General features: G+C 50.6%; 1 protein-coding gene across 14 annotated transcripts in view; it reads right to left on the bottom strand.

Annotated features, from left to right (window-relative positions):
• Positions 1-22,469, bottom strand: part of ZNF185 (zinc finger protein 185 (LIM domain)) — an 80,546-nt gene that overhangs the window by 25,235 nt on the left and 32,842 nt on the right. For 2 of the 14 annotated variants that reach the window (XM_005866118.2, XM_014539599.1), the window contains exons 7-19: positions 21,862-21,900; positions 21,680-21,757; positions 20,969-21,058; positions 19,932-20,018; positions 18,843-18,926; positions 18,490-18,531; positions 17,016-17,099; positions 16,498-16,587; positions 10,533-10,619; positions 6,956-7,057; positions 5,889-5,987; positions 3,567-3,662; positions 2,619-2,708 (exon numbers count right to left, since the gene is read on the bottom strand). In XM_005866118.2, coding sequence (XP_005866180.1) covers positions 2,619-2,708; positions 3,567-3,662; positions 5,889-5,987; positions 6,956-7,057; positions 10,533-10,619; positions 16,498-16,587; positions 17,016-17,099; positions 18,490-18,531; positions 18,843-18,926; positions 19,932-20,018; positions 20,969-21,058; positions 21,680-21,757; positions 21,862-21,900 — 1,068 coding nt within the window. The remainder of the gene's footprint in view (positions 1-2,618; positions 2,709-3,566; positions 3,663-5,888; positions 5,988-6,955; positions 7,058-10,532; positions 10,620-16,497; positions 16,588-17,015; positions 17,100-18,489; positions 18,532-18,842; positions 18,927-19,931; positions 20,019-20,968; positions 21,059-21,679; positions 21,758-21,861; positions 21,901-22,469) is intronic. The other 12 variants (XM_005866120.2, XM_014539603.1, XM_014539600.1 and 9 more) reach the window with 11 other exon arrangements.

The following is a 22,469-nucleotide window of genomic DNA, read 5'->3' on the forward strand; positions in this document are numbered from 1 at the left end:
AGATGCAGGGTCACATAGGAAGGTCTCATGCATGCCTAATGCAAAATGCAAAAGCACACCCATGCTCACATCTTCTGCACTCCCTGCCTAGACCCTTGGAAGACTGTTAGCTTCTCTCTGTGTCCACCCTTTTTTCTTCCCAATACAGAATCTCCTGGCCCCACATAGAGATCGTGAAAGCTCTAAAACTGTTGTCAGCTTCACCACTATCGACTTTTTGTATTGGATAACTGTGTGTGGGCTGCCCTGTGCATTGTAGGACTTTGGACAGCATCCCTGGTCTCCACCCACTGTTTGCCAGTATCACTCTCTTGCCAGCTGTGAGAATCGACAGAATCTGCAGACGCTGCCAAGTGACCCCTAGGGGGTAGGGAGGTATGGGGAGATGCCCCTGGTTCACAACCATTGCCCTACAACAATGGTTCTCACCTAGACTGGACATGAGAAAAAACGGGAAGCTTTTAAAAAGATTGATGATGGAGTCCCACCCCAGAACAATTAAAATCTAATCTCTGTGTAGAGCTCAGGAAGCTTTATTTTTTTCTTTTTAAAAACACTTCCTGAGTGAGCCCTAGTGGATAGAGCGGGTTTGATTCTGGTCAAGGGCATGTACCTCAGTTGCAGGCTCCTTCCCAGCCTGGGCCCTGGTCAGGGCTTGTGCAGGAGGCAACCAATCCATTTGTTTGTCTCACATTGATATTTCTCTCTATCTTTCCCTCTCTCTTCCTCTCTCTCTAAAAATCAATGGAAAAATATCCTCAGGTGAGGATAAATAAATAAATAAATAATATAAAACACTGCCTGAGTGATTTTCAAGTGCAGTCAGAATTGTGAAACACTGTATTCAAGAAAGTTTGTATTGATTTTGCAAAGTTTTACACATCAGAAGAAAGTAGTTCTCAGACTGGGCTTTAGAGTTAGCCATATCTGAGCTCTGTTCCTAGCTCTGCTCCTCACAGGAGCTCTCTGTTTCTTCCACTGTTAAACTACATCAGAAGCCAGATTCTTACCCATGTTTTGGAAATAGTAGGTGAGATCATGTATACAGAATGGTTTACACGTTAACCAGCTAAGAGTTACTGGTTCTGGGCCTTGAGAATAGACTCCAAAGGAAATATTTTAAAAACCAGATTTTAAAGTTTTTTTCCCCCCTGAGGATTTTCTTAGAGCCTCTTGCATTGGGACTCAGCTCTGCCACTTGCAAGCCCTTGGACAAATCACAAACTTTCTATGCTTCTGTTTCCCCATCTTATCATTTCACAGAGTTGCTGGGAAGTTTGTAAAGCAACTAACAAAGCACATACACTATAGGTGTCAGTTATTGTTTTCACCCTATTAATTGTCAGTGCAATTTGCAACAGAAAAAGTCACATAATAAGGCCTCATACCTTAGAGATTCCTTGTCTACCCCACCCCCCAGCATCCCAGTTTCACTGGAGGTCACAAAAGTAAAGAAGTAACTGCAATGTGGCATGAAAGTACAAAAAATGCATCCACCTTTTTAAACACCTAAATTAGACCATGTTCCTCTTTGGCTTAATCTTGAAATAAGATCCAACCTCTTTATCATGGCTTACCAAGGCCCTGCGCCATCTATGGACCCCCTCACTGGCCAGGCTCCAGCCACTCTATGCTTTGGAACATGCTGAGCACATTCCCACTACAGGGTTTTTAGGTTTGTGGTTTTCTATATGCAGCTTTTTTCTCCTTTCTCTTCCTAGAGTTAGTTCCTTCTCCTCCTGAGAGGAGCTCCCCTGAGTTACCTCCATCTCTCTACCCATCTAAGCAGTAGCCCTCCTCATTGCTATCACTCTATCTCAGCACCCTGGCTAATTCTTTGAGAGCATTGTCCTTCCAAGGAGGCACAGAGACCTGGGTTCTAAGCCTTTGTTCTTCATTATAATTAGGGGGAAATCTCATAGGATTGTGGGGAGGGCTGTACGTGACACTGTGAGCAGTGGGCTGTGTACCAAGTGTGCGCCCGAAAGTTAAGTAACTGATGCAATCTTTAACAGTATCTGGTGTTGAAGGCAAATCATCCCAGGCCTACCTCAAAAAATCTCCTGTTTCACCATTCCCCCTTCAAGGACTCTAAGCGCCAGTCACATTCAGCTACATACAGTGTCCAGGAAACACCAGGTTGATTGGAGTCCTTTGTATACACTGTTCCCTTGGCTCAGAAGACTCCTATTCATCTTTCAAGATTCAGCTCAGAGGCCACTTTCCCCATGAAGCCACCATGCCTGCTCCCCTTCCCCTGCTCCAGCATGAGATATTCCTGTCTGGACCAGGCTTTGCCCTCCATCAGCCATGTCTGATTTGTCTGTGTGCTTCAGCCTCCAGCGCAGGGCAATTGTTGTCCAAGTGGTTGCTGACTGAAAGAGTGGGTGACTTTCTGATTATGGAGGACTTCCTGGCTAAAGGCAACTCAGTGTAGCAGAAGGCTCCATAGACCCAGAGGCAGAGGCCAGAGGGTTTCAGCTGGGGCTTCAGCCTTTGCTATGTGCCTTGGGCCAGCTCATAGACCTCACTAGCCTCATTTTCCATCCAAAGGCTAATGCAAACCTAAGCTATCTCTCTCCACCACAAAAGCTCAGCTCTGTTGGCTGGTGCCTTACCCCTTAAAATTTGCCTTCATGTCCTCCAGGTCTGCTGGGCTGTCGCTCTTCCTGTTAGCTGGTACAGCAGAAGCCAAAGTAGCATCGGAGCTGAGGGAGGAAGCACACAGGCCCACTGAGGCCTCAGACCAAAGGAGACTGGGGGCTTAGGCCTTTCCCTTCCCAGCTGCCTTCTCACAGGAAAGGTGATGCCTATATTTATCAGTCAAGGGTGGCCTTTCAGTCCTGCCATTAGTGTGGCACAGATGCCACTGTGAGCCCTGGCTGTGGCCTTAGCACCTGAGTTCAAGACAAAGCACTACCCCTGACCAGTGTGGGGGTCCCTGAGGAAGTCTCCTGATTTTGGATTCCCATGTCCTTGTCTGACCTACACCTCTTGGGAGTCCAGAAAGATTGTCCCTTGCTAAGTGCTCCACACACCCACAGCAAAAGGAAGATTGGTAGATGAAACAGTGTAGAAGCCTACAGCCTGGCAAGACACAGCCTCTTCCCATTGTACTTTCATGCCCCTGGGGCTATGCACCCTCTCCAGCTGCCTCACTCCACATGCTCCCTGGGATTCCTCCCCCTGGTCCTCCTTGCTGGTCCAGGCTGCAGTACCTACAGGAGAGGTTCACTGAGACGTCCTATCAGGGTCTCTTCCCAAGTTCTGCCTCCTGATGCACCCCTTCTGCTACCTCACCTTGAGTCCTTATGAGTGGTGCTGGGCTGTTTGGGTATCCTAACTTATCATTTGTCCTCCCGCCCCCACTGTCCCTGGTGCCTGTGTTGAGCTGAATGTCAGGGACCCTCCCAACCTTCCATCTCCTGTGGTGATCACCTGATAGGAAGGTAGCATGGAGCTAAGAAGTGTGAAGGGTATTCTGGGGCACTGGAGTTGAGGCTGAACCCTTAAGGCTGTGTCTGGCAATGGGAATGGTCACCAGATAGTCACCCCCCCCCCCTTACCTGGTGACCACTAGTCCAGGTTTGCGACCATGAGAGTTGGCACCATGCACATCATCATTATCCAGGAGAGGCATGAAGCCAGCAGCTGAGCACACCCTGTGGAAGGAGGTCAAGCTCAGTCTGGGTTCAGGATTTTGTGTCTGTATATCTACTCTCTCCTGAGAGGGTGGCTTCTGACCCTGACAGATGATGAGAACTGAGGAGTTGCTCAAATGGATGTTCAGGGAACAATACTCATATCTCACAGCTGCCTGCCACCAGGACAGTGAAGCCTAATGGTTAAGTATCCCTGGAGGCATCTTGCCCAAATTCAAATCACAGCTTTGTTACCTCCCAGCTGTATGACCTTGGATATATCATTTGACCTCTTTGGGCCTTAGTTTTACCATCAATGAAATGGGGATAATAATTGTGTCTGCCTCACAAATTTTCTGAGAAGAGAAAATGAGTTAATAGATACCAGGTACTTAGAATAATGCCTGGTCCCTAGGGTGTGCTAAAGTGATCCTGTTATTAATATGGGGCTCTGTGGCCACTTATATTCCATCTGTATCCATAAACTTGATACAGATTGAGTGGGTGCTCTTTAACCCGGCCTTCCCACAGGTTGGTCACATTCTCTGTCTTTCATGCAAACTGACTCTCACGGTACGCCAAGCAGTCACAGCTCACAGGGCATCTTATCACCTGTACAATCTTTCACCCTTCATTTATGTAGCACACTTACTTACTTAGAGTTCCTGGTATTTGTTCCTAAACCTGTTCATGCCAGTTGTACTTGCAACCATAATCACTAAGTTAGTAAGTAAACTAATGAGAAACAATTTTTTCTTTAGAAAGACAGTAAAGGCAAGTTTCTTAAAAATCAATATAGGTAAGACAATGTAAAAGACTGGGTTAAAAATAATATAAATCTAGAAGATTCTCCAGCTTATTTTGAAAGGTAATTTGAGGTTTAGCTTCATTTTAAAGAAACTGAAAGCAGAAAGCAAAATGTTCAGTTTCTGAGGGTGTGGAAACAAGAAGGATGATATGGATGAACATTCAAAAATGAAGCAGCCAAGAACCAGACCCAATCACGCTGGCCTGGAAATCTTCCATGATAGCCACCAGCCAATTGAGTCAATCTGCATGACTTGCTAGCCAGCACACAATGATGCAGGCTGCAGGTGTTGGCTCTTGCACAGTCCCCACAAGTGGCAGCTCAGAGAACTGAGGTCCCAGCCCAGTGGCCTTTCCTGGTACCTGCTGAGGCACCATGGTCAGAGGCTGGGGCTACTGTCCCCTTCCCATGTTGGCTTGGACTCCTGGATTTGGAAGCCGGGACTCTGGGTCCAAACATTAGTTGCAAACTATTCAGGTTAGTGAAGGCAGGGGGGCCCCAATGGGCTTAGGGAAGCAGGGGCAGCCGAGAAAGCAGTGGGGAAAGCAGTAGGCAGAAGCTCCCCCTTGGGATGCCTTCCAAGGCCTGACTTCCCTAGGGCAGGGTGCTGGTGAGCAGCGTGCAGTCAGGCTCTCTGTAGATACTGGCTTTGCCAATCCTCTCTGGCCATCTGTCCTGAACCATAAAGGTTCTAGCACAGCTTGGAGCTGAACGATTGGTGCCAACATCTGCATACCTAACCTTTGTCAACTAGGATGACTCATGCTTGATTTGGAACTACCTGGGAACAGATGGGACATTGTTACTCCCCAAATCACCCAAGAAAGTGGTCCCTGACCCTCCCCAGGTCCAACAACTTAGGGCCCAGTTGGACATGCTTGTCTCCTAGCTAGTCTCACTGAGGAAGCTGCTTTTCCTCTCATTGAAGCTCAGTGCAGAGCTGGCCAGGGGATGAGAGTAGGGCAGGAAAAGGAGGCTTTGGGTCTTTTGGTAGGGAAGGGAGAAAGCAGCTTCTAGTTTGTTCTTAGAGCTTAGCCAATAAGCAAGAAGGTATCGATTTATCCATCATTTGGTCGTTCATCAGTTGTCCCTTCACTCATTCTCTTCACATTCATTCTATCCACCCACTGCCCACCCAGGCAGGGCTGGACCTCCAGTTGTAAGTGGGCCCTTGTGCCTGCTTTGGAGGAGCTTGAGAGCCAGTGGCAGACGGGATGAGGAGGAGTAATATTTAAGCATAGGTATTCCCAGAAGTGGAAATCCCAGGGACAAAGGATGTGGTGGGGGCTGAAGTGTTGGAGATGGGAGATGCAGTAGGAAAATGACCGGTGCTCCACCCCCAGCAGCTCAAGAGGTTTTAGCTGCTTGACCCTGGCGTGTCACCAGGGACATGAGAGTATCAACAATTCTGGGCCACCTGCCTCCCCTGGGTAGCTCACCCTCCTCTCCCAGAGCTGATGTCTGCTCCAGCCAAGCCTTCAGGTGGGGAGCCTGTGGCTCTGGATCCCACGTTGCCATCCCTGGAGTGTGCACTTGACCTGTTGTGGAAAGAGAAGCATTTGATGACTCTGATTGGGTTTTGATCTAATCTAACTCAGATGTCCTGAGAGTGGGTCTCAAGGACCAGAAGCTTGGGTCCTGGACTGCCATCCTACACAGCTCCAACTTGAAACAAATCAATATCAGCAAGTATTTCTGCCTTTCTTCCAAACCTTTTGGGCTGGGAGGAGGAGTGGAGCCAAGAAACTCAGGAGGAGGGTGGCACAATGCATGTAGGGAGGGGGTTGGCAATGGTTAACAGAACAAGGCATAGAAATTTGGAGCCACTTATAATTAAACCATAGATTCCAAGGCAGAGACAAATTTCCCCCACCCATCCTGGGTCCCCTTCCCTCATTCCCATGGCTGAGTCCCAGCTGAGGGTATGGGCCTCCATACTGAGAAGATGGTGGGCTCTTATCCACTACTGGCCACCAGCTACCTGCTGAGTATATGTCCAACTCTCAGCTACTGATCACCACAACTGGCTTCCCCTGGTCAGTGGGATGGTAGTAGGACTATCCCCTCTGTACTCACCCCTTCTGGACTGATCATTCCTCACCATGCCTCCACCTCCCATCATTGCCTCCTTTGTGCACAGGTCATTCTGGAAGTCCCTGCTAGATGATTTGCTGGGGCCCATACATCCTTTGGTTACTGACTATCCCATACTGACAGCCTGGCGGCCTTGCTTGCCCTGGACATTGGCAGGGATGCTTTCAGTGGAGTAAAAGCACAGTGAGGTTGGGCCAAGTGTGGAGTGGGGGTGGCCTGGCCTGAAGTTTGTCTTACTGTGCAACTTGTTTCCTGAGGGGCCTTCCCCTCTCCAAGCCTCATGTATTCATTCATTCATTCTTCCCACAGATATTAACAGTGAACACAGTGAGTAGGACAGTCCTAGTCCCAGCTCCAACCATGGACCTTGGACTGGGGGCCACATGGTCTCTATGTCCCTCCACTAAGTTACCTTTCAGAATCTGGATTGGGTCCCTTAAAGGCCTCACCAGCCAAATCTCTCTTGGGCTCTCTGGGGCTGAGGGCTTCCCTGTCTTTGGAGTCTGGGGAAGACCTATAGAGGAAAGAAACATAAATTAACCACCCAGAAGCCGCCCACACTCAACTGGAGGCAGTTACCTCATCTCCAAATGCCAGCTGTCTCCAAGGAGCTTAAAACCTGATATTGCAGGATTGGCCATTCTCAAAATCTCATTACTAATAACTACTTTTGATTGAGGGCTAGACCATGACTCTGTATGCATTAAATCTCCACATTGACCCCAGGAGAGGGGCACTGTTATTATCCATGTCCACTTTCCAGATGAGCAAAATGAGGCACAGAGAGCCCGAGTGAATTATCCTAAGTTCCACAGGTAACAAGGGGAAGAGCCTGGAATTGAACCTAAGCAGTCTGACTTCAGAGTCCTAGACTATAATCATCTGTGGTATAAGACTGATCCTAACCTCCTAATTCAACCTCCTTCTTTTCTCTCTGAGGTCATCAGGGAGCTCCATTGTGCCAAAACCAATAGAGATACTCCTATTATTACTGTCATTCAGGACCACTGACCCAGTGGGACATTTTCACTTTCTCTCCCCTGTCCATCCATCATGATTCTGTGACACTCTACCTCCTTTGACACACCTTCCAAGTCTCCTTTGCCTTTTTCTCTTTGGACCTTTAAACATTGGTGTTCCCAGTGTTCATCTCCATTGGCATGCTCCGCCACCTTGGCCACCTCCTCTGCTTCCATGGCATCAACTGCCTCCCTTTGCTTGTTTCCACCTCTCCTCTGTGTTCCTGACCCATACCCCCACTGGACCTCTGGCAGCTAACACTGAACCTGGCCAGACCTGACTACTGTCCCCCCAGCTGCCTTCAGGGGGGATGACCAGCCAGCTGTCTCCTCCACACTATGGTCTGTGCTCAGCTTGCCGGTCCCTCTCTCCTTGATTCCTTTGATATTGTAACCCATGTAGACATCAACATTGAACCCCATTATATCAGCTCTCATCTGTCTGCATATACGGAGTAATATGGAAATATCTTGAGCCCTGACTTCTCTTCAGAACCTCAGCAACAAACCCTCAAATTCCTCCTAGTAATATGCATTTGGATGCCTACAAATAATCTCACTAAAAAATACTAAGTATTTATATCACCCTTTCCCTTGGTTCTCACTAATATAGTGAGTTGTGGAGCAAAAGGTGCAGGATGGGAGCCAGGTAGCCTGGGTGGGTGTCCTTCACTGTGTGACCCTTCAGGATCTGTTTCCTCACCTATAAAATGGACATACTGACTGCACCTACTTGGGGCAGGGGCAAGGCAGGGCTTGCAGAATTCTAGCTTTCCTTTTTCTAACTTGATTCTCCTGCTGCAAAGTGGGACAGGAGCTCTTAATGGGCTGTTGTAGCTTGCCCACTCCCAAACCAGGTGTCAGAGGCCTTATGGATTCTTTGGAGGCAGCCTGGCTACCTCCTGCATTTCTAGGGGTCACTTTGCTCCTGTTTCTCAGAGACTGGTCACCTTCGAAAAACCAATGAAGTAGCTTCCAGAGTTGCCTTATTAAAGACATTGTCACAGTGGTTGATTCTCCATCATTCCAGTAACATACAGGTCTGCATTCCTGTCCTGGGCCATGCCCTGTGTTGGAGCCCAAAGAAAATGAAGTTGCTGCCCTCCAGGTGCTCAGGGTTCTTGGGGCAAACTGATCCATGAGAGGACAATTGTGTGGAAAATTCTCTGGTGGAGATATGAACACAGCACTGTGAGAGCTCAGTGGGGAAAGCCCCTCACAGATGCTGCCTCAGAAAGAAATGCAAGGAGGGAGGTGCCCCAGAGTGGGGACATCTGAGATGGGACTGAAAAATGCAGAGGAGAAAGGGCATCCCAGACAGTCTACAGCCTGCACAGAGGAATAATGCTGGAGGCACAAGGGGAAGAGCCTGAGAGACTGAAGTGGATGGCCCAGGGAGGGAGACTATGAGGGAAGCTTGGGAAGAGGGTGAAGGGAAAGCCAGGCAAGGCATCAAATTCAGGCTGCAGAACCTAAACGGGGAATCCCATTGTAGGGTTTTCTCCAGTGGGCTGGCATGACTATTTCTGCCTTTAGGAATGTTGCTCAGTTAGAGATGTGGAGGAGGGGCTGAAGACAAGGCCCTAAAAGACGGTTGCAGATAGCTGGGTGAGTGATGGTGGAGGCGTGCATCCAGGGGAGGGCAGTAAGGACAGGAATATCTCTAAAATAGAATGTACAGGCTCAGCTGGTATGGCTCAGTGGTTGAGCGTCCACTTATGAAAGAGGAGGTCACGGTTTCATTCCTAGTCATGGTATATGCCTGGGTTGTGAGCTTGATCCCTGGTGGGGGGGGCATGCAGGAGGAAGCCGATGGATGACTCTCTCTCATCAGTGATGTTTCTATCCCTGTCTCCCTAACCCTTCTTCTCTGAAATCAATACATATTTTTTAAAAATAGAATGGACAGGACTCAGTTTCTGACTGGGGCAGAGCTATAGAGGAGGAGTTAAGGAGGAGAGTAAAGGGACCTAGAGATTTATCAGGACTCATCTTTGATGTCACTTCCTCCTGGAAGCCTTCTCTAACCACCCCCATACCCATGCTGGTTAGAAACCCCTGCTCAGAGTTCCCAGTGCCTCAGGGATTATCTTGGGCAAACACTCTGGCCTCCTTCCCCAGACTCCAGGCTTTATAAGGCAGGGTCCCTGCCTTATGCATCACGGCTGCCTCCCAGGCCCTGGCATTGGGCCAGATGTTCAGCAGAGGCTCAATAATCACTAGTTGGGTAAATAGCTGAGAGAGAGAGAGAGAGAGAGAGAGAGAGAGAGAGAGAGAGAGAGAGTTGCAGAGAGGCAAGGAGTCAGTCATCTCTCCCTCGGCCTGCCCCTCCAGGGAGAAGTGGCCCCTTCCTCATCAGATCTCCTCTTGCCCAGACCCCAACCCCCAAAATTCTGCCTGCCTGTTAACTGTCCATTTGCCCACTCACCCAGGGCAGGGGCTGGGCCTACTGTGCTTTCTGCTAGTTGTGGCCCCTGTCCCTCATCCTCCCCAGCACTGGACATGGTGGCATCATGGGCTGTCAAGGCTGACCCAGGAACTCTACCCCATTCCCGTGGCTCCCCTCACACAGGCAGTGCAACTGCTCCAGTGACCTCATGGCGCTTCGCAGACTCCGTGTCCCCACCAAGCACACCTGGCCTGTCTAGTGTTCAGGGCTCAGCAGGGCTGAGACACCACAGCTGGGTCATGTCTACATATGCTTCCCCCACCAGGCAAACGGTCAGCACCTTCATCCAGGGAGTCTTCTGAGACTCTGCTGGGTCCCCAGAGTGGAGCCTGGCCTCCCACAGACCAAGTGCTTGCTCCCCAATAGTTGTGGAGTAAAAGAATGAGATGGGGGCAGAGAACCCAGGTCGACCATATCTCCCACCAACCAGACTCCAGACCTCATCATTTGCCTGCTGGTTCTTCTAGCCCCATCTCTAAAATGGTGTGGAAGGAGCCCAGACAACAGCAGGGTCCCCGTACCTCATTCCTTCCAGGTCTGGGGCCACCAGGCGGAGTCCTGCCCCGGGTGTCATGATCTGCAGGCGGACAATTTCCTCACCTCTTGCACTGTAGCCAAAGGAGAGAGCCATAGAGTTGCTGGTAAGAAAAGTCTCCCCATCTATTCTGGGCATCCAAGGGCGTTCTCCCTCAACAGCCTCCTGGCTAGTGCAGTTGGACACGTAGACCCATTGCCTCCCCCCACCCCTTGGCTCCTATTTTGCCTTGAATCTTCTTGGTGCTGCAGCTGAGTTTGGTCCACTGATATCCAGGCCCCAGAGGAAGGGAAGTGAAGGACTCCTTTACCAGTCTTCCACCTTCAAGTCCAGCCCCCTTCAGGCCCAGAGAGGCGCCATTTGGGTGGAAATAGAAGCACCCAGCCCCAACACCCCATCTGTAGCTGCTACAATGAACCCTGCATGTGGCCTGACCAGAGTGTCCAAAGAGGCTGTTTGTGAGGCCAGCAGGAATTCTGAGTTCATGAGCTAATGTGAACTGAGATTAGTAAGATGCCTAGGAAACCTACAAACCAAATTTAAAGTGAGAGCTAGTGGGAGAGGGATAGTGGAGACTGAGAAATGAAAGGAAGTGACCAGGCCTGTGAATCCACAGAGGATCAGACATTTTCAGTGCTCACTGGTTCCCTTTGAGGGTTCCTGTGCTCAGAGCCAAGTCCCCAGGTGACGGCACAAATCCCTTCAAGTCCAATGTATTTTTTGGGGGGGGCTGACACCCAGCAGCCTCGGGCCATAGTGATGGCCAGGGCTGGAGATAACCTAGAATTCTCTGGATTTGTGGGGTACCCTTCACCCCAAATCACACCTGTTCAGGTCCACTCCTTCCTTTGGTTTCCCCTGGGCACTGGGGTACAGATGGGGATGAGCCTCATGCCTGCCCTGGTGAAGCCCCCAGCCCAGCAGGAGGGAGATGGGGAAGAGGGAGGTGGAAGCTGGCAAATATCTTAAATTCTGAGGTCATATATGGTGCAACAAAGGAAATGAGGGGAGTGAGGGGCTTGACATGATCAGACTGCCACTTTAGAAAGGCCACTCCAAGGTCCCCAGGAAGAGGAGGGATTGGAGGAGTCAGGTGAAGGCGGGGAACTGGGTGACCCTGGGTGTTGACCCTGGCATCTGGTTCCAACCTAGACTGAGAGTCCATGGAGGGCCAGCTCAGGGTCAGTGGGTTGTTCATCTGTGTCCTTCCTGGGGACAATGGAGATAACCAGAGTGAAGCGGCAGAGCCACCAAGGACAAGGCCTCTCCCCTCATGAAAACCAGGAGGGGCCCAGGAGAAGACAGCTCTGATCTCTGCCTGTCTCCTCCCATGGCAATGATGATGACAACATAAAGCCCCTGACCGCTGCCCTACTTTGCCCCATCTAAGGCACGTGGTACCAGAGAGCAGGGACACGCTCCACTTAGGGATGTCACAGGCAAGTCAAAAATATTTTCTCACTGGTGTTTCTTGTTATGCCAGAGAGAGAATAGGAAGAAAGTGTTGCCTCAGCCTGCCTAAGCTGGCATCTCTCCCTCAACACCTTCTTCCTCCTTCGTCATCCCCCTGAGCAATTGCTTCTTAAAGACCTAGGTCGAATGGGAGCCCTTCTAGAGAGGCTGTTATGGGTTGCATTGTGTGCCCCCAAGAGATGTGTTGAAGTCCTAACCCTTGGTATCTGTGACCCAATTTGGAAATGGGTCATTGCAGATGTAAGTAGTTAAGATAAAGTGATGCTCCACTATGGTGGGTCCTAACTCAATATGACTGGTGTCTTTTTAAAAGGGGGACATTTAGACACAGGAACACAAAGGAAAGATAGCCATGTAAAGGCAGAGGCAGATTTTGGAGTGATGCACCTGCATGCTAGGAAGCACCAAGGATTACTGACAACACCCTAAGAGAATATTCTAGAACAAATCTCCCCCAGAGCCTCTGGAGGGAGCATACAGGCCTGTCCACACCTTGTATTAGGATTTCTAGTCTCCCAAACTGTGAGGATAAATCTGTTGTTCAATCCACTCACTTTCTAACACCTTGTCAGGGCAGCAAATTCATACAAGAGCTTTCCAACCTCTCCTCGCCTGCAGCCCCAGACAAGCCCCACCACCTCCTCAGACCCTCAACCACAGATGGCTCTAGTCCAAGCTGAAGTTCTCAGCCTGGCTAAGAGCTGCTGAAGGCCAGGAACACTTTTCCAGTGCAGCCCCAGCTGCCCGTGGGAACACGGCTGACAGTGGCCTGTGCCAAAGAGTGTGCAACTCATCAGCTAAAAGAGGGAGAGAGGCAGGGGAGGGAGTACAGGTTTCACCAGCTATCTGAAAGTAGAGTGTTCCTGTAAAACCTTTCAGAAGCCGAAATGGTATAAAAAGAAGAGGCAATGAGCTGAATGCTAATTTTGCTTTTTGCCTTTTTTCCCTCTAAAAGCGAAATCCTCTTCAGATTTCTTTTGGTTAGCAAAACAGATACTAAGGTAGGTCTTTTGGCTCTTTTGCAAGGCAAAGTGGCAGAAGGCGAACTTTGGAAAACCCCAGGGATACCTGTACCTCCTTCTCCAGAGCCCACAGCGCATTTTCCTCAACAGCCAGTAGGTGGAGATATTAGCACCTTTCGTTATTTGAAGAAGGGCCTTGCAAATTAACAAGTTCCTAGTGGGCAGCATCTGAGAATACCAGGAGCCCGGCACTACACAAAGGACTTTACAAGCGTTATCCTATTTAGTATTTGGGACAGCCTTGGGGGGTAGCTTTCACAGCTCCCTATTTTACACATGAAGAAGCTGAGGCACAGAGAGGTAAAGTCACTTCCTCAAGGTCACACAGCTAGTAAGGGGCAATGCCAGGGTTTTGCCTTGTGCTGGAGGCTGTGGTCTTACTCACTGCTTCCCAGGTACTCTACCAGGCAGCATGCTGGGGCACAGACTGCAGGCCCTGCCCTGGTTGGGTGAGGCACAGTGCCAAGGAGGCTTGAACAGTGTGCTGTGACAGGGAAGCAGCCAGGCCTGGCAGCCCTCAGGCCAGTCAGTGTCTCTGGGAGAAGGTATCCAAATGAGCTCAATTCATAAGGTGGGCAGGAATTATCCTACAGCAAGAAAAACTAGATTAACCCAAGAAAGTAGGCCCAGGGTGCATGGAGGGAGGGCCCCTTCAATGTGTGAGCAGTGTGTGTGTTGGGGAGGTAGATGTGGACACTGGAGCTGAGGGGCCTTTGGGACATCCAGGCAGGTCTGGGATCTGGAGCAAGATTGGAATTCCAATGGAAGGAAAGAGACAGCTGGAGAGTCCTGAGGACACAGTCTGTGGGCATCCTTGTGTGGCAATTCCCCTCCCAAACTTTCAGCCTTCCTTGAAGTCAGTAAAGGGTTTGACACCTAAGACAGGGGTGCTCCTCCTGGTTAGCCTGATGCATAAGATGAGGAGCTGACCTTCAGACTTGAGCTAAAGGGGACAGAACAGGGTTAGGCTTGTGAAGGGAGCAGCCTCAATAGGACCATGTCTGGGAACAAGGCTGTGATATCCTTCTGTCCCACTCTGCCATACACCAGCTTCTTCTGGGGTGCTGCAAGACCCAGGGTATGGTGAGTCACTGTTCCCCATGGGACTTGGATTCTTTTCTTTTTAATTCTTTTTTAAAATGTTTTTTTATTGATTTCAGAGAGAGGAAGGGAAAGGGAGAGAGAGAGAGAGAGAGAGAGAGAGATCAATGATGAGAGAGAATCATTGATCGGCTGCCTTTTGCACATCCCCTACTGGGGATTGAGCCTGCAACCCGGGCACAAGCCCTGACTGGGAATTGAATTGGTGACCTCTTGGTTCATGGGTCGATGCTCAACCACTGAGCCACACCGGCCAAACAGGGCTGGGATTCTTGAAGGGAATAGCCAGGCAGATAGGAACTAGGCTTGGGGGACTGATGATGGCTGCCTGGGCCAGTTCAGGGCCTGACTGGGTCAGGTCAGAGAGGAAAGCTGCCCAGGACTGGCCAGCAGCTCACCTGGACGCTACCTGGTGGGGACTAGATATTTGGTGATTGCAGAATCTGAGGAAAGCAGCACCATGAGAACCATCACGCCTTGCCTGACCAGCCATCCTTCCAGGAGGAGGCTGACTTGTCTTGAGATACCTCTGGTGTCTGGAACATTCCATAATCTGTCTCCTGGGGCTTTACAGGCAGGTTTTATCTGAGATGGCCCACCTCCAGAACTGGGAGACAATACACTTCTGTTGTTTGAGCCACCAGCTGGGGTACTTTGTTATGGCAGCCCCAGCAGACTGAGACAGCTACCTTGCTATGACAGCCAAGTAATGGATATTAGACATCTAAAGGAAAATGTCAAACTATCTTTCAAATGTATAATATAGTACAACCAAATTCTCCTCCTATATTCTGTTTTTAAAAGCATATAAAACCATTCATTGCTTAAAAGAGAGAGAGAGAGAGAGAGAGAGAGAGAGAGAGAGAGAGAAATAAGGAAAATCAGAGCTATGCACTGTTTTGGGCTGAATTGTGTCCCCTTTTAAATTTGTATGTTGAAGTCCTAACCCCCAGGACCTCAGAATGTGCCTGTATTTGGAGATAGGATTTTTTAAGAGGTGATTAAGGTAAAATAAGGTCATTGAGGTGGGCTGTAATCCAACCTGACTGGTGTCCTTATAATAAGAGGAGATCAGGACACAGACATGCACAGAGGGATGACTATGTAAGGACACAGTGAGAAGACAGCCATCTAAAAGCCAAGGACAGCCCTAGCCGGTTTGGCTCAGTGGATAGAGTGTCGGCCAGTCCACAGACTAAAGGGTCCCAGGTTCAATTCTGGTCAAAGGTGCATACTTCAGTTGCAGGCTTGATTCCAGGCCCTGGTCAGGGTGCATGCGGGAGGCAACCAATGGATGTGTTTCTCTCACGTCAACAATCTCTCTCTCTCTCTCTCTCTCTCTCTCTCTCTCACTCTCTCTCAATCAATGGAAAAAATATCCTTGGGTGAGAAATAATAAATAAATAAATAAATAAATAAATAAATAAATAAATGCCAAGGAGAAAGCTCTGAGAAGGAGCCAACCCTGCCAACACCTGGATCTCAGACTCCCCACCTCCGGAATTGGGAGACAATATAGTTGTTTGATTCACCCAGTTTGTGGGACTGGGTTACAGCAGCTCTAGCAACCTAAGACAGCTCCCATATCCTATCAGTCACTAAGTTCTATTATTGATTGCTACTTTCTGAAGAGTTCTCAAATATTTCCACTTGTTCAAAAGTTCTTATGGACAAAAGTTCAGACAAACAGAGAAGATCAAAAGAGGGACTGAATGAAGAGAAGAGGTTTTCTGGCAGAGAGGCCCCTGCTGCCACCTCCTCCCCTCCCCTCCCAGACCCAGCCCCGCAGAAAAGGTCTGCAGCATTGCTCTCCACCACCAGTGCTGTGGCAGGTGATCTGTCTTTCTCCTGGCACTGAGGAGATGACCCTGAGGACTGTAGACACATCCAAATGGTTGAGGGGCTTGAGTTGGGGATGGGAGTGGGGCTTGCAGTGGCATTATGAGAGCTGGAACAGTCCCTGGAGTCCCCAAAAGTGACCTGTAGGGATAGGTGCTCTGCCCCTTTGGCCTCAGGATCTTCCAGGGGTGCCACAGAGGCACAGCTTTTAGAAGACCTGGATTTGGGCAGAGCTGCCAATCCAGGCAGATGCTTTAAACAGCAGCAACAATAGGGTGCTCTCGACAGGACTTTGCAGGATTTAGCACAAAGTACAAGGAGGTATTGAATGTTCTTCGTCCGCAGACAAGAGAGAACCATTATCTGCTTGGACACTCAGGGCTCAGAAATCAGGGCAAATCAGGGCCCTGCCTAGAGTGAGATCACCAATGCTCGGCCTGCTCCTGCCTTGTCACCCCACTGCCAGATCCTCCCATCTGACCAGCTTACAGGCCAGAGCCAGCTCACAACACCCACCTGGGCTCCAGGCTCCCGGCAGGGCTCGGCAGACTTGGCATGCGCTCAATCCAAATTGCCCGAGACACTTTGGCTCGGCCTCCATCCGCACTGGCAAAAAAGGCATCTGTGAGCGGTGCTGGGGACTGTGGAGCCTCCTTCCCCAGCAGGAGCGGGAGGACAGGGTTGGCAGGTTGAACTTGGCCAACTTTTAGGAGAGTCGTGAACAAACCTGAGAATGGCAGGGTTGGCGCCCCGGTGGCGGACCCGCTCCAACCCCGTGACACAGATAACCACTAAACAGACAAGAGTTCAGTGCTCTCTTCCTGGAGGCCAGGCTGTTTTGCTGGATAGCCCTAGGATATCCAGCCAGATAGGCCCTCACTGATTTCCGTGCCCCATCCTGTCACTGGGCACGTGGGGACACTGACTCTGAGGCTCTGCAAGGAGGTGACCTGGCAGAGGTTCCACAGTGACTGAGTGGCAGGCAGGCCTGGCAGCGACCAGCCCCAGGCAGAGATGGGTGACTGATTGATTACCTGCTGGAGCCAGGAGGAGATCTTGTCAGAGCAGGTGGGTCCTGCCTCTTCTCAGAAGGCCCGTCCTCCTCCACCACCTCCACCCTTTGGGCAAGAAGAGAAACAGATGCACCACCTGCTCAGCTGCACCTGAAGGACATGCTTTCTTTCAGTGGAGTCAATGGCCATAAGGTGGCTCAGGCTGGGGGCTCAGTGACTCCACCTTGGGATAAGAACAGCATACTATGTGGAATAGTGTCCCTCCAAAATTCGTCTGCTTGGAACCTGTGAATGTGACATCATTTGGAAATAGGGTCTTTGCAGATGTAATCATGGTTAGATTAGGTCATGCTGGAGTAGAGTGGTCCCTAAATCCAATGGTTGGTATCCTTATTAGAAGAGGTGAATTTGCATACAGACACACAAAAGTCAAGTGAAGCTGGAGACAGAGACTGGAGAGATGCATCCACAAGCCAAGGATGCACCAAGGGTTGCCTGTAGCTCTAGAAGCAAAGAGGCCCGGGACAGTTTCTCCCTCAGAGCCTCCAGAAGGAACCAACCCTGCTAACAACTTCATCTTGAGCTTCTAGCCTCCAGAACTGGGAGACAATACATTTCTGGTGTTTATGCCACACAGCTTGTGGTACTTTGTTACAGCAGTCCCAGGAACCTAATACAGCCATCAAGAGCACACCACCCTCGGCTGGGTGCATTCCCATCAGCCTTTCTGGTCTTCCAACACAGCAAACTGTTCCCACCTCTGGGCCTCTACCTGGGACACTTGGTGTGCTGGCTTCTCCTTGTTTTTTTAGTCCTCATCTCATTATGAAGGTCTTCCATGTCTACTCAATGGAATATCCCTAAAATTCAACTTTCCAGAAGTTTCTTCCTTGGCCTCCCCAAATATTCTCCTCTCCCAGAAGATGTCCTTTTCACCTAATGGAGACACCCCTCCCTTACTCAGCTGGCATGTCCTGATCATTCCTTATTAAACCTTCTTCACCCTTTAGGGTCTATCTCCAATGTCATGGTCACTTCCAAAGGCCTGGCCAACCAGGTAAGGATTCCCAATGACAAGCCTCTGGACTCCATCCCTGTGATGACTCCTGTGTGGGCATTGTCCAGCCTATCCCTGATAGGATGGGAGGACCAGGGAACAAATCCTATGTACCCCCATAACTACTTATGCTTCAAAACCCCAGAGGCCCTTGAAATACTATGGGTCAGAGGCCCAGCCCCATTAGCTACTGGAAAATGGGGGTGTCCAGCCACACAGAACTGGATGCCAGGGCCATATGTGCCACCACAGCCATCCAGGTGCTCGCCTTGCCTCCAGACAGGAGCAACCAGCCTGTTACAACAACCCCTGCTGAAGGCCAGCAGCCTCGCTGTATCCCATGACCCTCTCCCCAGTGCCCACACTACACTGTTGCCAAAAGGAGGCCTTTTTCATGGCCAAAAACAGACCTCTAAGGCTTCCCTTGCTGACACTTACCTCTTTGCAATGAATGGGGCCTGCAACTCTTGAACAGGGCTTCTGGAAAGGAGATAGAAAGGTTATGTGTTGGGCAGAATCCTGGAGTAGATAGGTGACATCATGACCACTCTGCCCTAGAGTGTCCTGGGCTTCTCTCCCATTTCTAGCACCTTGTCTGTCCTGATGGCAGCAGCCAGACCCCTCAGTTTTCCAGAAAGTACATCTGAGAATCTCAGAAGGTCCAGCTAAGAGGGCCCACTCATCCCACCCTTCACTAGGCAGAGGAATAGCAAAGACCTGAAGGGACAGAAACTGTTCCAGAGCATGGAGCTGGTTGGTGGTTGAGCTGTGTCTCTTGCTGTGCAACTCACCCCGTGCTCTTCTTGGCTGCTGACAGGACGTAGGAGCGCTCCCGGGGAGCTGTCTTCCTCACCACACTACTTGCAGCTTCTGACCTGCAGTAGCAAGGGGGCATCTGGTATATAGGTACTCAGGATGGCTTGGGCCACCACAGCAAGGCAAGGGGTCAAAGCCAGCTTGGCACCTGCTCTGAGGACCATTCAGTGGAAAGTAGAGACCAAGGGAAGGGAAGCCCTTGTTTATCAAGCAATGAATGCTGCCAATCCACATTGGATCATTCCTTACACCCCAGGAAGGTGGGTGCTAGTATCACCCATGATTTACAGATGAGGAAACTGAGGTATAGGTAGTTGCAGTGGCTTGTCCAAGATCACACATTTAGCTGGTGGCAGAGTGGGCAGTAAATGCAAGGTGGCCTGGCTTTTCCCCAGTACCTTCCAGGCCAGGGACTCCTGCCACTGTGAACTCTGCCTTTACAATTGCCAGGCCCTCAGAAGGGGCTTTGCTCTGTTTCCTGAGCCACAGAGGGGCCGGCACACATTGGGATTGGGAGGGAGGCAGACTGAACCTGGGGAGCTTTATTTCCTTGGGTGCTAGCAACTGCCCAAACACCCAGCCTTACTTTGGGGTGAGGGACATTGGAACCTCTGGAGCCTGGCCCTGTGCCCCAGGCATTCAGGACCTATCCTGACTCTGCACACACAGCACATACATAGAGGGTTCTTCTGAAGGTCCCCTTTGCTGCCTACTTTGGTCCAATTTGCTCAGAACCCTTTTTAAACAAACCGATATAAAGTCTTGAAGCACATCCCTTTCCACCCTCTGTCCACAGATGAGGCTTTCCCCCATCACTTGTTACCTAGGTTCTGCCTCATAGAATGTTCATAAGAGGTTCCCCTGAACCGGCCCAGCTACTTGGGTGATTCTGGGACTCAAGGGATGACACCTGTTGCTAGCAGCCACTCCTTCAGCCCACAGGCCAGCAATGGTGTCCTAAGTGTTGTGCATTTCATCACCCTAACTGGCACAATTCCTATTTCACCAGTCTGTGCAGACTTGGGCCCAGCCCTGCCCATAGGATGCCCAGCGGGTACTGTTACCTCCGTTTCTGCTCATCAGAAGAGAAGGGCACATCCTCCTCTTCATCAGCCCCCGAGGCTGAGCTGCGCCTGATGTTGTAGGGTGCCCTGAGGGATGGGGAGTGGGAGGGGTTGAGGATGCTAGAAGTTATGGCTCCTCCTCATCTTTCCTCCACCCCTGCTCCCTGTCATAGGCTGCCACTCTCAGCAGCTTTGCTTCCTGGCTTCCAACAACACCAACACATGTTGACATTACTGCCTCTGGGCTTTTTCTCATGCCACTCTTCCTCCTCGAGAGCCAGCCCTCCTCTCTCTCCCTGTTCCAACCCTAACTGTCTTCTAAGACCCAGTTCAAGCCTCACCCCTTCTCCAGAAAGATACCCTGGCTGCTCCATGTCACTGGACTATGATGACAATGAACAAACAATATAAAGACTGGGGGGGGGCGGGATTGGGAACCATGGGCACAACCTACAATTCAGTCCAGAGCCCCCATCCCTGGGCACACAGGAGGGGGGCCTTTGGTACAGTCCACAAGTGCAACCGTAGAGGGAACCCCAAAGATTTATATCCAAAAGCAGCTCAGATTTAAGCACAAAATGCCCATGACTGACAGACTGCCATGGCCAGCAGCATGCTTAGGATAATCAGGCCCTAGCCCGGCCTGGCGCTGCTTGGCCCAGCCCAGGCTGAAAGCCCAGCCCAGAGTACAGAGGCATGTCCAGGAAACTAAGTCAGCCAGAAGCAGTCCTAGGGCCATGTTACCCTTTCCCCAGACTCACTGCCCCCTTCTACAAACTTCCTACATATACTGCTTTGCCTCAAATAAGAAGTGCAGTGTGCACAGGCATCCAACTTTCTGGGACTTGTCATCCTCTGGTGGGCTCCAGGTCACAGCATCAACTGGCAGGGATGTCAGGCCAGCAGGACTAGCACTCTGAGACGGTGTGCTCAGAGGCAAGCAGCCCGCTGCCCTCAGAGGGCCGGTGTTGGGGCTCATCCCTTGGGCTTATCCCTTGGAGGAGGGAATTGAGCTGGGTTTGTGATTGTATACTCACAGCTTCTTGTAGTCCTCAGTGGTCATCTTGTAGCCAGAGGAAGAGGGGCGGAGAGGCCCAGCGGGAGCTGCTCTCACCAGACTGGCCATGCTGCAGAAGCAAGGAGTTTTCATGTGCCTACCCCAGGACCCTCTTGCCTTCAGATTGGCCCACACAACCCAGCAGGCACATGGGAGGTGAATGAGAGAATGCTGGTGGCCTTTCTTCTGTGCTCCCAGTCCTGCCATTTACCTAGAATCTCTGCAGCATCCCGAGCAGGGAAGCCCTCCTGCCAAGAGCAACCCAGTTCCCTTGACCCTGCCTTTCTGATGGAGTCTGAGTTCAGCCTGACAGCAATGTGCCATCTCAGCCTGCTGGGAAGTTAGCTGAAAACACACAGCTCACTTTGGTCAAAGCTCCCTGCAACCTGCAAATCAGGACTGGCTCAAGGTCAAGGTCACCATTAGTGGCCCAAGGATTCCCAGAGATCAGAGGGCCCAAAGGGGCCATGCATTCCCTTGGGGACTTCCAGTCTCTCAGGTGCAACTGCATCACCCCCCAACCCATCTCCTCTGGTCACTCGTGTTGTTCTCCAAGGCCTTACCCTACACAAGGACAGAGCTGCCACCTCCCACCCCTTCAGTGACAGGCAGAGTACTCTCTCTGCCACGAGCCTGGCCCAGGCCCTCACAACTCCCCACTGGCTGGCTGGCCAATACCCCATGTACACACCTTTTTGGAGCTCCATTGGCCTTAGGAAAGTGTTGCTGGGGCTGGGACGAGCTGTCGATGGGCTTGGTGAACACGCCCCTAAAAGAGAGCCCAGAAGAAGCAGCCCATTAAGCATCCAGGGAGAAGCCAGGGGGCAGTGCAGGTGGTTGTGGGGAGGCAGGCAGGGTCCTGCCATCACCTACCGGATGATGTAGCCAGTGGAAGCCCTTGTGCTTGCAGATCTGCCAAGGAAAAAGAAGGCATGAAGTGAATTGATGCCTTGCTGGAGGGCCCTAATTTTTCCTGTCCCCAAGGACAGCAATGGCAGTGGGTGTCCCAGTGCAGTCAGAACAAGAGGAGCAGGAGTGGCCAAGAGCTTCCCAAGAAAGCCAGCCACTATATACCCCTAACCTGGTTCCTGCTTTGCTCTGTCTGTATCTCTCATGCTGCCCAGGAAAAGTGCCTGTGTCTGATTGTTCCAAGCCCAGCCCAGCATGGTCCTGACTCACAGTAAGTGCCTAGGAAGGTGTCCCTGGCTGGGCATTTGCTGCAGAGGTGTTCCCTTCAAATTCTGGCTTCTCCCTGGCTTACCAGATCCTAGCTCTTTCCTGAGTGAGAGCTTTTCTGGGATTGCTAACAGCCCTCCCACCCTCTGTTTTCTTTCTTCCTTCCTTCCTTCCTTTCTTTCTTTCTTTCTTTCTTTCTTTCTTTCTTTCTTTCTTTCTTTCTTAAAAATATTTTTATTGATTTCAGAGAGGAAGGGAGAGATAGAAACATCAACGATGAGAGAGAATCATGGATCGGCTGCCTC

Source organism: Myotis brandtii, unplaced genomic scaffold (assembly GCF_000412655.1).
Source record: "Myotis brandtii unplaced genomic scaffold, ASM41265v1 scaffold2207, whole genome shotgun sequence".
In the NCBI taxonomy this organism is placed as follows: Eukaryota; Metazoa; Chordata; class Mammalia; order Chiroptera; family Vespertilionidae; genus Myotis; species Myotis brandtii.